This window comes from Schistocerca serialis, chromosome 12 (genome assembly GCF_023864345.2).
Source record: "Schistocerca serialis cubense isolate TAMUIC-IGC-003099 chromosome 12, iqSchSeri2.2, whole genome shotgun sequence".
Lineage (NCBI taxonomy): Eukaryota > Metazoa > Arthropoda > Insecta > Orthoptera > Acrididae > Schistocerca > Schistocerca serialis.
The window spans coordinates 161,873,269-161,889,836 of NC_064649.1; the positions used below are offsets into that span (position 1 = coordinate 161,873,269).

The following is a 16,568-nucleotide window of genomic DNA, read 5'->3' on the forward strand; positions in this document are numbered from 1 at the left end:
TGAAGAATAGTAAAAATAGTACATACTAAGGAAATCTAGTACAATAAATGAGAACAGAAAGTAGATTACTCACGTGTCATGAACACATGGAGTTTACGATTGGAGAAAGGGAGTCCTCATAATTCCTAAATATTAGAAAAGTTGAGTAAAGCCTCGCACAAATGCTCATGTCCAAGCAAAGTAGAGTAAGAAAACAGTAGAAAGATTGTAAGCAGAAGCCTGCTAAGAGAGTACAAAGAATTGTAGTTGAAAAAATATACGTATATAAACATGTAGAAGAAAAGTATATGGTTATGATAGGTAACATTGTTATGGGTGATGTATACTGTTAAAATGTGAAGCGTTATTATGTGCGATATTAATGTACATAATGATTATGTATAAAATATTGCGTGTTCAATCTGAGGGGGGAGGATACGTAATGTTTCGAGAATTTCTGCTTAAATTCTAGAACCACTCGGTCTTCTACTGTCTCGAACACATGATATTTTACATGTGAGAGTGGGATGCCAGAATCCTACCTACTGTGCATCACATGTCTCAGTGTGCAGGTGTGAAATCAGTCGCGAGCTGGAGGTAGACGCGGTGGACAAACGGCACCGACAAGTACTTGTCGGGTGATCCACAGAAGTTCTACTGAAAGTATACGGAAGAACCGTGGAACTTCTATGTTATTCTGTGCTAATCATATCAGTGACCATTGTTATAAATAAAAAGAACAATTGAGATCCTGAAGTCTGAAAAAAACAACTCTTATCTTGGGCTTGCTGCAGGCAAGACGTATTTTATGATTTGTTTGTAATAAAGTTACGATTGTTAAGCCAACTCTTTGCTAAATGTACTTAAATCTGTTTCTAATGTGAGACAATACGAGCGACTTACAATAAGTCTAATGTTTATGTGCAAAGTGTGAACTTTGTTCTTTATGAAGCTCAAATATACCAATAGTTATTTTCTTCGAGTACCTAATTATTTTGCAAGTAGAGAGAGAGTCTTCAAGATTCCTGTAACTAGCATCATTCTTTGGTGAAGAAGGTTATAGAGGTTACAGATGCCAGCTATCCAGAGAATAAGATCGGCTGTGTACACCGAGTAAGTCGATTTGTATGAGAGAAGTGGGAAGTTCGCGCATATACTTCACACACTCTTAGTCGTCAAATTGTTAGAAACTGTATTTCATTTTATAATTTTTAAGATGTGAGTGTGGTTCTATCAATTCAGGTTGGTTTTGTAATAACATACCCTTAACCAAATTTAACTTTTACTCACCAACTGGAGGAAAAAAAACTGTCGTATAAAATCAAATACTTAATTGAAATGATAGTAATTGCTATATAAAAATTCATAATGTATTCTGTAGATTTTGAGTTACATCAATTATCTTTGTTCTCACAGCAACGTTGGCTAACATGTGGAGGCACATGTAATCCAGAGATGTTACATATTCACAAATAAAAAGGGAACGTTCATTTATCGAGATCCCACTGACCGGTGACTAAATTTGAAAGTGTATACCGTGAACCTGGGCTCAATTCATAATGGGACTCAAACAACAGATACCACAATGGCTAACTGAAAAAGATAGTTCCAACATCTCGTTGGGGAAGGACGAGCTACTTAGGTTTGAGAGTTCTTTATTAAAATTTCCAGCAAAGTTGTGTGTAATGTATACTGGGACTATTTTCAAATGTAGCCGTTCATTTTCAAACCAGACCTGCACTAAAAGTGATTATCGAAGAAAATTCCACTGACATACTTAGATGATGTCCACATAATACACTGCCATACAACAGGTCCGGAGTGACCTTATTACACGTACGATACATTCGGCAGATGAAACTGCACCAAATGCACGGACGACACACAAGTTTACAAGCAGTCAACAAGTTTCCCGCCCCGTATCTGTGAGCACGGATGTTACAGAGGCACTGCTCGCAAATTTCCGCCAGCCATCCACCGTGAGGCTGCCGAACAAACCAGGGAACTGAGCCTAGCCACCCATTACTCAATTATACATCAGCTGTTCAGAGATCGAGGTCCACGTAAAGCTTCACAATAACTGACAAATATCCTTCGAGTGCCCCATACGAAGCGATAACAGAAACCGCAACCTGAAAATGGCCGACACTGGCCTCGGCTGTCTCAAATTCACAGCCTCATCTGAGTTGCTTACGCTGTGGTGTAAGAAGACCCGACTGTAATCTCCAGAGATGGAGGTTTCCAATGTCACTACCACGAGCAACTGCCGTGTAGTGAAAATTGTGGACCACTCGCTCTGCTATCGACATCGTCCCACATCTACACGGAGAAAGATCTACTTCCAGTAAGTGCAAATGCCCTCGAAGGTGGCCACCTGGTGTAATCTTCCACACACTTACACCTGTTTTAATATATTTACGGTCGGGAGATAGTTCCATCGGCCAGCGGTCTCTCCATTTTAAGTTGTAGCACGATATCAACCCGTTTGACTTACTGTTTTTGTACATAAAATTCAGGAAAATCATTACAAATTTACTTTTAACCAGGAGATTATATAAATAAGAATTATGTTTGATCTGTCAAATCAAAAATCAGGCTATTTGTAACGTTTTTTTTACTTTTTTGAATGTAAATACAGTATAATATTTCAGTGACTCAAGTGGCTAAATATATTTCATAAAATTAAGTTTTATGAATTCAAGATATTATGAAAGTCTTTATATTTGAGTATCTTTGCATGTAGAATATCTTAAGTTTTGCCAGGAGTTGTAACATAGTTGTGGCTGAGCAAGTGAAGCAGAAAGGCGTGCTAGCAAGCAGTTATACAATTTCTGATGTTACGTGACCGAGAAGATACGAATAAATGAAAGTATTATTGAAATTAAATAAAAAGTTACCAGTTTCACACACACTATACAAATATTAAAAAAACTGTACGCATCTAACGGAACAAATATGAGCGACAATTGTCGAAACTGTTGACCCGCAAATATAATTTCCTTATGTGTTTCACTTCCTGCTATAGACCAATTTAAATATATTTCACAAAAACTGTTATTTTACTGTGAACTGCAACGACCATTCAAATGTGTGTCAATCCAGTAGTCAAGAATGAGAGCACGAGCATTACAATGCACATCTTTACTTTAACTAACTCGTTTTACATATTTTGTAATTTCTTTTTACGTTTCCTCTTATCGACATTTCTGACACGATTAAATAAGAACTGCAAGCTGGGCAGTGACAGTACCTATGAGACAGTTCCTGGCAGCGAGGTCACGGTGGATGCAGTTGTGGGACTCGAGGTAGCTCATGCCGGCGGCGGTGTCGCGGCACATCCCCAGCAGCTGTCGCTGCGTCAGTCCGTCCTCGTGGCTGCGCAGGAACTTGAGCAATGAGCCTCCTGCAAGGCCGGGTACACGAGTCTTTCATTCGAGTTGACATTTTCATATTTTCCACTATTTTCACCAACAAATCTAGGTGCTTACAATAAAGAGTATCAAAACAGAATGAGACATTTGTATGTCGTATGGGTGACACCCGTTTTAGCCACTGATATAATAAACTGAAAATGATTTATCTTTCACTATAGAGAATTTAGCAGGGTGAACACCAGAGAGAGGGGGAGAGTGTGGTGTGCGTACTGTAAGACCTTCGGTACACACACCATCAGATTATTTGACTTGTCGCTCTAACGAAGTAGGTGAGTGTCAGCAACATGTCTCGTGGTCTTATCGTGGCGTGTTTATCTTCTGCCGTTAGGTCACATGATAGAAATGCCACTTGTACGCTTAGAGTAGCTGATTGATGGTGACCAACTTTAAACAGAACTTGATTAATTTTCACACACATTTATTAAAATAATAAAAAGCATAGATATTACATAACTTGATTCTGGATGCTGTTTGCAATTGACAATCTAAGTTCCTTTGGTCTTGGTCCATTAATCTTATTCTCACATATCTCTGATACTTGACAAAGTGTCTGTTCATTTATCTTCATGGCTATGTACAGGAATATGGTAATCTTATTAGGTGCAGACTGAAACTTGACTATAGACTGGTACAGACTAATGCAGACTGGTACAGACTGGTGCAGACAAATGCAGACTGACTAATCGGAGCTCTGTACACTCATTGTAATACCTCGAGCATTCAGGTATCACTGCGCGAGTGTGATCCCCGAGGAGAAAAGGTTCTACATTAGCAGCAATCTCATTGGCTGCATTACATATTAATACGCGGATCAGCGGAAGCAGAATTTGGTCCGTCTTTATGGCAGCGCCATCTCGTAGTGTGGACACAACAGAGGGGAAGCGAGAAAATACTGGTGGGAAGTCTGAAAGAATGTGTGCGAGGAATCGGAAGCACAATTTCGTGTGTTTTGTATCGTGATTAGGTTTCACCTGTGGTTCTGTTTTTTGAAGGAAATAAATTGGAACTAAATTTAACTTTTGAACATTAAATATCGCTAACATATTTACAGATGATAAATACCAAAAAAATACAAAAATGAAAGTAATTGTTAACAATATGAGGAAAATTTGTGGGACTAGAGGTAGCTCGTGCCAGTGGTGGTGTCGCGGCACATCCCCGGCAGCTGTCGCGGTGTCAGCCCGTCTCCGTGGCTGCGCAGGAACTCGAGCGACGAGCCACCTGCAGAGCCGGGTACGAGGCTGCTATTTACCGTTAAGCTGACATGATAAATTGCAGACAGGCACAACAAAGAGACCTTTACAGATCAGCTTTCACACACAGATATCCTCAATGTGTCATCTTTACCGGTAGTAGCAATCTATCTTTCCCTTATATTATTGATACTCCAATGTGGAGTTTCCATTGTTTGTAAATAATTGTTAATGTTGACTATGGAGCAGCTTTTTCTTTTTTGTTATGATAATCACTATTAAACAAAAACAAGACATTGATTAACAAAACTGTGAAAGTTCCTTACATTATTTTAAATTTTCCTTGAATCTTGACACTGTTGTGAAGTTGAATAATTACAAATTTTGAGGATGATGACCAGCAACTTATTGAAAGTAACAAAGCTATTTAATATTTTCATTACTTCACCAAAGGTATAAGTAACACAATAAGACACACTATTACAAGAACTTAAAGGGTTTTGGGTGGTTGATGATGTGTGTTGGGTACCGGTTGTATTTTACAATGAGTATTCTTTGGGGAGTTTTAAACATATTTGTTAATTTTTGTGTGGCAGAAGTTGATTTTTGGGTTCAAGTATCACGTAAATCAAATGAACTCTTTCGTACCCATCCGTTTCAGACGCCAATGTAGATGAGGCGTGCCAGACATCTGCGAGGAACCGGACAAAATCGGCGGTAACGGTGGCGAGAGAATCGGAAATTCCGCAATCGGCAGTGCACAAAGTCTCGCATAAGAGATTACGCCTCAAGTCCTAAAAGGCACAGGTACTTTAGCACTACAGCTGACAGACAAACCTGGGAGCAAGCAGTTTTCAGTGGATACACTAGACGAGACTGATGCGAACGGTGTCTTTTTTTGGGGAAGATTTGTGAATCTGACAAACTGAACTGTCATACACGGGGATCAGTGTGCCCTCGCACAGGCACAGAATGGGAATACACAGTCGCCAGGTCAATGTACGGTGCTGACTTGCATCACTCACCCGTCCACTGTCAGTGAGTCTCCTATCAACAGTGGTGTTTAGCTGCACATGACTGGAGCTGCAGCCAACTGATATCATACTGCACCACCTCACTGGTCCCTAAATGCCCACCAATTTCTGGATCAAAAGTTCCCAGAGAGCTAGATCGGATGAGACGATCCGATTCTGTGGCCACCACCGTCACCTGACCTCACAACACTATACTGCACGGTCGAGTGTACTGAACCGAGGGCACACACCTTCGGGACTCGAAGTCACACATTTGCACTGTATTCGAACACTGCGAATACCGACAGGACGTTTTCCGTGCCACTACGGGTGCACACACTGGTGAGTGCAAATGAAAAAACAAAACTTTACGAGTCATATTGTTGCGTGTTATAAACCAGTTGTTATTATCTAGTATAGTTTTGAAGTTACTCAAATCTAAAGTTTGAAAGATAATTTACAGATACAATGTCATTTCACATTTGAATGCTGTAAGGAGAACTGCAACCACTGAGTCAATAATAATATTTTATTACCTGTATGAGATCCCCGAGTTATGTCAGGCTTCAGACGTACGAACAATCCACCCTCAGATCAGACTCGCAGTTCACTGGAGCATTTTCACATTATTTCTCTACCGTTCCACCACGAATGGTGAGAGGGAAAGGAATGTCTAATTTATATAATTTTATTACAGTGATCTTTTCTCCCTATGTAGATGGGCACCGACAATATATTTTCACCTTCAGAGGAGAACGGTGGAGATGGAAATTTCGTGAAAAGATCTCACCATGACGAAAAATGCCTCTGTTTCCATTATTGCTACCCCAATTTGCATATTATATCCGTGGCACACTGTCCCCTATTTCATGATAATACAAAACGAGCTGGCCCTTTTCTGAACATTTTTCACATCCTCCGTCAATCCTATCTGGTAAGGATCCCGTACTGTGCAGCATACTCTAGCTGAGGGTGGACAAGCATAGTGTAGGCAGTCTCTTTAGTACACCTGTTGCATACTCTAAGTGTTCTGCCAATAAAACAGTCTTTGCTTCACCTTCTGTACATTATCTATATGATCATTCCAGTTTAAGTTGTTTTTAATTGTGATTCCTGGGTATTCGGTTGAACTGACAGCATTTAGATTTGCATGATTTATTGCATAACCAAAATTTAATGGATTCCTTTTACTATTCATGTGGATGGCCTCACACTTTTAATTACTTAGGTCAACTGCTACTTTTGGTACCATACAGATATTTTGTCTAAATTGTTTTACAGATAGTTATGATGTTACCGTACTAGATGGTAAATGACAGCATCATCTGCAAACAATCTAACAAGGCTGCTCAGAGAGTCACATAAATCATTTAAATAGGTTAGCAACAGCAGAGGGCCTATAACAGCTCCTTTGGGAACACCAGGTATCACTTCCGTTTTACTTGACAACTTGCCATCAATTGCTATGAGCTGTAATCTTTCTGACACAAAAACACAAATCCAATTGCACAACTGAAATGACACTCCACAGGTAAACAATATGATTACAAGCCACTTGTCAGGAATGGTGTCCAAAGCATTTTAGGAATCTAGAAATAAGCAATCAATTTGAGATCCTCTGTCGATAGCACTCATTATTTCATGAGAATAAAGAGCTAGTTGTGTTTCGCGACAATAATATTTTATGAATCCATATTAGCTATGAACTAACAGATCATTTTCCTTGAGGTAATTCATAATGTTCACACAGTATACATTGGAAAATCCTACTGAGAATCAATGTCAGCCATACGGAACTGTAATTCACTGGATTACTCCTATGTCCTTTCTGGAGTATTGGTGTGACCCGTGAAAATTTCCAGTCTTTAGGTATAGATGAGCAAGCAGTTGTATATGATTGTTAAGTACGGAGTTATTATATCAGCAAACTATGAGTGGAATGTAATTGGTAGACAATTATTAAGAGATTTAAGTTGCTTGATTTCACTGAGTATATCTACTTGTAAGTTACTCATGTTGACAGCAGTTTTTGATTTGAATTTCAGATTAATTACTTTCTTTTCTTTGGTGAAGGAACTTCAGAAAACCATACTTAGTAACTCCACTTTACAGGTGCAGTCACCAGTAAAATTACCATTGCATTGTGCAGTGAAGGTATCGACTGTGTTTTGTCATTAGTGTACTTTACACACAACCAGAACCTCTTTGGATTTTCTGCCAGATTTTGAGACAGAGTTTCATTGTGAAACTATTATAAGTGCCTCACATTGACGTTTGCTGTAAAAGTTCGCCAGTCTTGAGGGTTTTGCGCTCTTTTCAATTTGGCACGTTGTTTTCATTGCTTTGACAACAGTGTCCTGACCTGTTCTTTGTACCACAGGGATTGGTATCCTCTATTATTAGTTTATTTGGTATAAATCTCTCCACTTCTGTCAAAACTATTTCTTTGAATTTAAGCCACAGCTGGTTTACACTTTCATAGTTAGATTGGAAGGAGTGAAGGCTGTCTCTCAGGAAGGTGTCAGGCAAATTTTTATCTACTTCATTAAATAGATATATTTTGCATATACTTTTGGTGGTTTTGTGTGATACGGCATACAGTCTTGCTACAACGACCTTACAGTGGTTAAGTCCCGTATCCATCGTAATGCTCTCTGTTTGTTTGGGGTTATTTCTTCGTAAGAGGTTGAGTACACTTTTGCAACCATTTACACTATGACTGGGTCCCTGAATCAATTGTTCAAAATAATTTTTGGAGAAACAATTTAGTACAACTTCAGACAATGTTTTATGTCCTGAGAGAACTTTTCATTAATAGTATATGATGTGAAAGTCTACATTGACACAACCCATCCTTGTACATGTTTAAGGAAAGAACATTCATATGTTTATTCATTCACACACCATGTTTGATAATTCCTGTCATTAAGGAGAATCTCCATTGGTACGGAGTGAGTCAATTTATACATCAACAGCAGGTGCAACCACTACAAGCTACATCTGAAAAGTTCACTGACAATTTCCATGGAGAAATGCGATTTTAATTAGTAGTGTAAAAATGACTGCCCACCGGGTGCTCGTTTTTCTATTAAGTTCACATACGAAGGGAGAAACATGAGCACAGTACACCAACAAGACACAATGTCAAGTGAGTTCCCAACTCATGCTGATAATCATGATATTTCTAGATTACTTTATACATGCACGTTATGAGAAAAATGGCTACTTTAAAGAAAGTCACCATTCCTCTTCCTAGACTCCTCAGGTGACGATTTCACACAATACTTCAAAGAATTTATGTAACGTTGCATCAGGTATCTATTGTTGTGGTCTTCAGTCCAAAGTCTGGTTTGATGCAGCTCTCCGTGCTACTCTATCCTGTGCAAGCATCTTCATCCCCAAATAAGTACTGCAACCTACATCCCTCTGAACTTGCTTACTGTATATCTGTCAACTGAGAGGGAGCCTCTGATAAAGGTCACAGAATGTTGTAAAGTTGAAGAGATTTTCTAATGATGTAAGACCCTATTTGAGTTTCCTTAGTAGATGTGTGGAATCATTCTTCTCATCTCTTGAAGAGAATATTTGTGTACTGAGTCACAGAGCTGTTTTCTTGCAAGAGCAAAAGTATGTTATAAAATTATCAGAATTAAACAACCATTTCCAAATATTGTTCACGTGTACTCTCGTATGATTTCAAAGTTTCATTTTAGGGAGGACACAGTTTAACTACCCAAAAAGGAACTACTATACACTGAAGTCCATAAAGAAGTCACATCAGAAATATATAACTTTAAAAAAAGAGGTACAAATGATAAAATGTGCAAGAACATGCAGAATGTAATTAAAATAAATTGAAGCTTCACGTTAAATATGGAAACCTTTCTAGATTTACTAAAACGTTTTGACACAGTGCCCCATTGGACACTGTTAACGAAGACCAAACCACACATAACAGGTACTCGGATATGACTGTGACACAAAGACTTCTTAAGTAACAGAACCGATTACGTTGTCCTGGATAGGGAGCATTTGTTGAACACAAAGGTACCATCAGAAATGCCCAGAGAAGAGTGGAAGGACTGCTCTTGTGTACAAATAACGTGGCAGAGGGGTCAAGAAACAATCTGTGGGTACTGACAAAGCCCTCATGTATGGAACAGTGTTGTTAATTGAGTGTAGCAGGGTACAGGATGATGTGTATGTAATTTTTACTTGCTGTCATGAATTTTAGCTAGCTCTCATTTATTTATTTATTTATTTATTTCATGTTCCGTAGATCCAGCTAGTGAGTCAATCACAAGGATATGGAATGTGCCAAATTGTACAGGTTTCAATTTAAACTTACAATAAATACAAGGGCAATTCAATGCCAAATTGTACATAGTTTACGTAAGACACACTATAAATACAGTAACAGATACAATGTCAGCTAGATAACATAACAACCATTTAACAGAAAACGGAGTTTCAAATAAAGGTTAAAGATAAGAGCACAAAGTTAAATCAGATATTAGGCCTACAAGAGTAAATACAGGTACAGCCAATTTTTTGTTACAAAAAGTGTGCTAATGCTCAAATGCACAATAAAATCAAGTGAACTACTTCTAGACACAATAAGTTTAGTGATGGCATACATTTTCTTTCAGATATTCATCCACAGTATAAAAAGATTTCTCTGTCAGGTAATCTTTGAGAACTTGTTAAAATTTTGGCAGTTCTGTATGAACACATTTGATATGTAGTGGTAGAGCATTGGACAGCTTAATGCTGGAGTAGTAAACTCCTTTCATTTCGAAATGTAGATTGTTTTTGTTTCTGGTGTTATAGCTGTGGAATTTACTGTTGTCTTGGTAGATAGAATAATTTTTACACACAAAGGTCAGCAAGCAAAAAATATACTGTGAGGCAGTTGTTAGGATACCTATCTTCCGAAACAAGTGCCTCCAAGAATGTCTTTGATGGAGCCCACCCAATATTCTGATTGCTTTTTTTTGGATGGTGAAAACTTTTTTTGCAAGTGGTTGGTTCCCCCAGAATATGATAGCATATGACATCAATGAGTGGAAGCAGCCAAAGTAGGCAACCTTAATGGTGTCAACTTCAGCCACTGAAGAAATTACCCGAAATGCAAATGTTGCCGAGCTAACGTGGGAAAAGGTAAGTTAAAGCAGATTCTTATGAAAAACAACCCAGTAATGTTCAAATACGGCATTAGTGCCAGGGTGCTTGACACAGTCACATCAATTAAATATTTAGGTGTAACACTGAAAAGTGATTTGGATCAAGCACATACATCCAGCTGTTGGAAAGATGGACAGTCAACATTGTTTTACTGGGAGATTTTCAGGAAAGTACAGCTCATCTATAAAGGAGATCACACGCAGAACACTTCCGCAACCAATTCTTGGGACTTGCTCGAGTGTTCAGGATCCGCAACGGGCTGGATTAAAGGAAGCCATTGAAGAAATGACACTGTGAAGGCAGGACAACGCCCCTGGGGGGAAGGTGACGTTCTTCTCGTGGAACACTATTGAGAAAGTTTAGAGAAATGGCATTTGCAGCTTACTGCAGAATGACTGTATTGCCACCAATGTACATTTTATGCAAGGACCACAAAAGCAAGATAAGAGAGATCGGGGCTCGTGCGGGGGCATCCAGACATTCATTTTTCCCTCGTCCTATTTGCGAGTGGAACAGGAAAGGGATAAATAGCAGTGGTGCAAGGTACCCTCTGCCATGCACCATATGGTGGCTTGCAGAGTATGTGTGTAAATGTAAACATAGATGTATAACTACAAAGAAATGCCTGTGGTTGGGTATGGCTGACTGTTTTTGTGTCCTTGCATTTCTGAAGAGTGTATAATTAAACTGGAAAATGGAAGTAACTTAAGAGCTAGTGAAATTCTCTGTTGTTCTGTTATGAGTGTCTGTGAGTCACTAATCTGTCATTATCTTTCTTACCCGCTATCCTGGAATTTTTACTATCATAATATTTAAAAACATTATGTATCTATTAACATTACAGTACTCATCCACCACAGGTACACAACCAATCAACTGGACTGTTGCTAATTTGGCCATTCCTTGTACATATGGGTGTCGGATTAGTGGAAGTGCCCAATTATAGAGAGCATCTGAAATTTATGTTAAAAACATAGGGGATATACTTTAATACATCCAAGGATACATTCATTTTCAAAGAAAACTTTGTTCTCAAGTGTGTACATAATTATATGGTCATATCACTCACTATTAAACACATCCCGAATTTTTAATTATTGCAATGACAATACGTGATGGCGGCACGCAATCGTTTTACGAGCATTACACTGATAATGCACATAACTGGTTGTACTCCAGGAAGACGTCATACCGGCAGTGTGAGAAATCGTTGCGCTCTCACCTCCTCTGTCCTCTTCTTCCTCACTTTCATCAATACTTTCCTTCACAGTTTTGATTATTTCTTCATCTGGTTAAAGTTTTGTCTGTCTCACAGTCTTCCTCAGTCAGCTGCTCAGCAACATCTTCATCGTCAATTTCTCCTCCTCCCGGAAGCTCGTGGAATTTGTCAGTGTACAAAGTACCGGCAGTCGACGATTCCGAATCGGCTGGCTCGTCGCCGTCTCTCGGCACCGGATCAGACTCCGTATCGACGGATGGACCCACTTTTCTCTAGCTCTTCATTACGGTAGCACTCTCTACTTTACCCCATTCTTTGGCTGCACAGAAAATGACATCACGTAAGTCGATCGCTTTCCACACCTCTCGGTAGAGTTGTCTTCACATTAGTTTGGCGAGGAGACGAAAAATGCGTGTCGATAATGACGATTTGTTGATACCGAAATTCCCTGGTCTGTAGGCTGTCACACTGGGTGGAAGAAGGAGTGCTCGAATACCGTCAGACTCGAGTCACATCGGAAGGATGATTGGGAGCATTGTCAAGAATAAGTATAGTATTCAGTGGAATCTTTTTCTTCTTCAGCTCTTTTCTCATTGCCGGTACAAATGTTTCACGGAACCACTGAGAGAATGTTTATCTGTCCATCCGTGCATTCTTCTGAATGTAATATTGCACCGGTAGTGTATTTATGTCACTGTGACCAAAACAATGTGGATGTTGGGGTTTCCCAATCACCATTAGTGTAGTATACAACTCCCATTTGCATTACAACACACCTTTAATATTTCCGTCGGTTGTACTCGCCAGCTTTCTCCCCTGTCTCGACAAAAAGAGTTGTTTCATCAGGCATCAGCAGTTCAGTCTTCTTCCTAGATTATCTTCTGCATCTCATTTACAGTCATCTGCATTTTTCTCAGCAGCAGAATGACTTTCCCCGGCGACTGTCAGCTGCTCCACGCCGAGATGTTGTTTCTTCCGGTTTTGTAGCTGACCCTCACTTGCTGCAGACTACTTACTGCCACCAAATTGTTTATTAAATGCAGCTGCTTGTTCTTTTATTACTAGGCCACTGACTGGAACTTCTATATTGCGTTGTTGTACAAACCACTTATAAACAGCTATGTCCAGTTCTTCACTTTTTCTCTTTTGCGTAACCTTCTGTTTTTCCCATCTCACTTTCCCTTTGAGTTGCTTACTGTCAAGTAACATCCTTTTTTTTTTATGTCATACAGTGTCTATCTTCAGGAGTTCGGGGAACCAGAGCGATAAAAAATTTTTTTTGATGTGTGCATTTTCTTTCTCTATGTGTGAAAATATTTCCTGAAAGTTTGACCACACCTTTTCACACCTGTATAGTAAAACTGAGCTGGCAGTAGCTTTTTTTCAAAGTGGCAGGTTTCTTTCTAATTTCCTAAATTTGGATGGCAATAGTGTGAATAGCATTAAGCAGAATAGTGATAGTGTGCAGTGATTCTCTCTCTCTCTCTCTCTCTCTCTCTCTCTCTCTCTCTCTCTCTCATTCAGATGTATGTACTGTGGACCAAGAATTAACAATCAATACTGTTTCTCATTTTTGTGTGAATTCATTCCTATACATGATTTCGTACTCTGGGATACTAATTTCTTGATATCACATCCTCAGAACTAGGCCAATCTTTTTGTCTTTCGCCTTATAAAATTCCAGATTTTCCTTGTTAGATGATTATCTCGTACAACAATCACCTTTCATTTTTAATAATGATGTACATCTTCTATCTTTCTGTACAGTTCCTCATTTGATCTCAAACATATGTGCACATTATCTGTTGGCTTAAGTCTTCCTGAATATCCCCTATCCTCTGTGGAGGTACTCACCCCATCCATTGATAGTCAAAGTCTCTGTAGCATGTAAGCCTGTACTTGCTCATTCAGCACTATACTCAGCAGCAGTGGCTTCCGGTGAAGAACCTCAGTTCAATTTAACTAAAATTTCAAGTTTTTGCTTGAAGTCTAGAGTACTGTGTTTCCTTTTGGAAGACATTATACTGAACTGTAAAGAATGCCACAATTTCAAATATGTACAGCACTGTTTAACACCGTAATTCACTAACAACACTGTCATACAAGATAATTCACTGTTCGGACGTGGGTCAGATTTCTGAGGGACTGGACTTCTGGGGGTCGGACTAATGCGCGTTTAGTGTAATTATACATCCCTCGTAATTCTTCCTCCCGTGGGAGCAGCAGAACACGAGGAAGTGAACTGGCTCAGAGAGAATGCAACTGTAATTCAGATTTATTGAGCTGATGCCACTATGATTCTCACAGGAAGTTGGTATTAATTTGCAATCTTTCTTTACACATGACATGAAGCTTTGATATTTTATCACTCCAAAAAAATATAAAATAGTCTCCTCCACAGTGCATTACAATGTGGGTGCAGATATCCCATTTTAAATGCTGACAATTTGTGGCTACTTATTACAGACAACACGTATGTATTCACAAAGATACAACTTTTTTGAAACTTCTCATGCAGTAATTTAAAAGTCTGTATACCTGTTTGCCGATGACACCAGCATATTGCTCACTGGATCCAGTCCAGAAACTTTGCGGTCCACAGCAGAAAGTTCTATGAAAAGACTTTCTGAGTTGTTCACAAAAAAACAAACTCATTATAAATACTGAAAAAACTGTGTGTGTCGATTTTCATTTAATTCCTCCAAGTAATCAAATGTCTATTCAAGCCCAATTAAAAAATGATCCCCTAGAAAATGTAAGTGTCAAAAAATTCTTGGGTCTTTGGGTTCAGCAAGACTTAAAGTGAGACACACATATAAATAACTTGTGTAGAAAACTATCATCTGTGTGCTATGGCCTAAGAATTTTAAAGGCTACAACAAGCAAAACAACAGTACTGCAGGGATACTATGCACAGTTCCACTCACTAATCAGATATGGGATCATTTTCTGGGGATACTCAACTCACAGTGTAAAGGTTTTTAGAATGCAAAAAAGAGCTTTAAGGATAATTTGTGGCCTTAAAAAGATGGAGTCCTGTAAGTCCCATTTTACTGAGCTTGGTGTCCTAGATGTTCCAAGTTTATTCATTTATGAAACTATCTTGTTCACTAGGGACTACCTCCTGAAAACAGGCAAACCGCTACAGAACAAAAGTGTACACAACTATAGAGCCAGAAGGGAATCAAATATACATCAAAAATATCACAGAACAACCACCTATCAGAGGAGCATAATTAACATTGGTGTAATACTACACAATAAGATACCAGAGGAAATAAAAAATACTACTCATCCAATATTTAAAGCTAAACTAAAGGCATTTCTAATAAAGCACTGTTTCTATTCTGTCAGAGATTTTCTGAATAAGTAACAAAATTAATTGTAGTAGGTACCTAATTTTAATTGCTAACACTATGTGTTATGGTAACTTATCTTTGACCTGTCCAGTATCAATTGTACAATTTGTGCTGTATGATAAAACTGGATCAATAAAAAATCAAATAAAATCAAATCATATTAGGATTTCATCTCACCTGGAACCAGCTCCATGACTATCATGATGGGCTGCTTCTGCACACAGATTCCAATCAGCCTGACAATATTCGGGTGGTTATACTGCTTCAGGATGCGCCCCTCTTGGAGGAATTTGCGACGGTGCTCTTCGGGGACTGTCATTCGGCAGGTTTTTACTGCAACCTCCATCCCAGTTTTTCGCAGTTTACCTCTGTGCACGTCCCCGAAGTTACCCTGCAAAATAGAATGTCGCAATAAAGTTGGTGTTAAATCTTTCACTTCATTTGTAAAAGTTATCTTTCCTTTACTTTCGCACTTGTAATTACATTACCTCATCACGATTAATCGGTCAGGTATATAATATGCCTCATTTTGATTGACAGAAAGGAGAGCAAAGGTAGTTTATTTCTGCAAGACACAAAAAATTGTCCACAAATTGGGGAAAAAAAATATTTCAATCAGTTTTGTCTTTCCCCAACCTTTAAGTAGGCCACCAGCATATCATAATATCTTATTAAATAAGCAAACAATGTTTCTCTAATTTTAAAAACTTGAAAATTATATATATATATATATATATAAAAAAAACAAAGATGATGTGACTTACCAAACGAAAGCGCTGGCACGTCGATAGACACACAAACAAACACAAACATACACACAAAATTCAAGCTTTCGCAACAAACTGTTGCCTCATCAGGAAAGAGGGAAGGAGAGGGAAAGACGAAAGGATATGGGTTTTAAGGGAGAGGGTAAGGAGTCATTTCAATCCCGGGAGCGGAAAGACTTACCTTCGGGGGAAAAAAGGACGGGTATACACTCGCACACACACACACACATATCCATCCACACATATACAGACACAAGCAGACATTTGTAGAGGCATATATATATATATATATATATATATATATATATATATATATATATATATAATAGAGGGAAACATTCCACGTGGGAAAAATATATCTAAAAAGAAAGATGATGAAACTTACCAAACAAAAGCGCTGGCAGGTCGATAGACACACAA

General features: G+C 38.7%; 1 protein-coding gene across 1 annotated transcript in view; it reads right to left on the bottom strand.

Annotated features, from left to right (window-relative positions):
* Nucleotides 1-16,568, bottom strand: part of LOC126428018 (tyrosine-protein kinase Fer) — a 638,139-nt gene that overhangs the window by 48,581 nt on the left and 572,990 nt on the right. Inside the window, exons 11-12 of the mRNA XM_050089898.1 lie at nt 15,559-15,772; nt 3,230-3,382 (exon numbers count right to left, since the gene is read on the bottom strand). Coding sequence (XP_049945855.1) covers nt 3,230-3,382; nt 15,559-15,772 — 367 coding nt within the window. The remainder of the gene's footprint in view (nt 1-3,229; nt 3,383-15,558; nt 15,773-16,568) is intronic.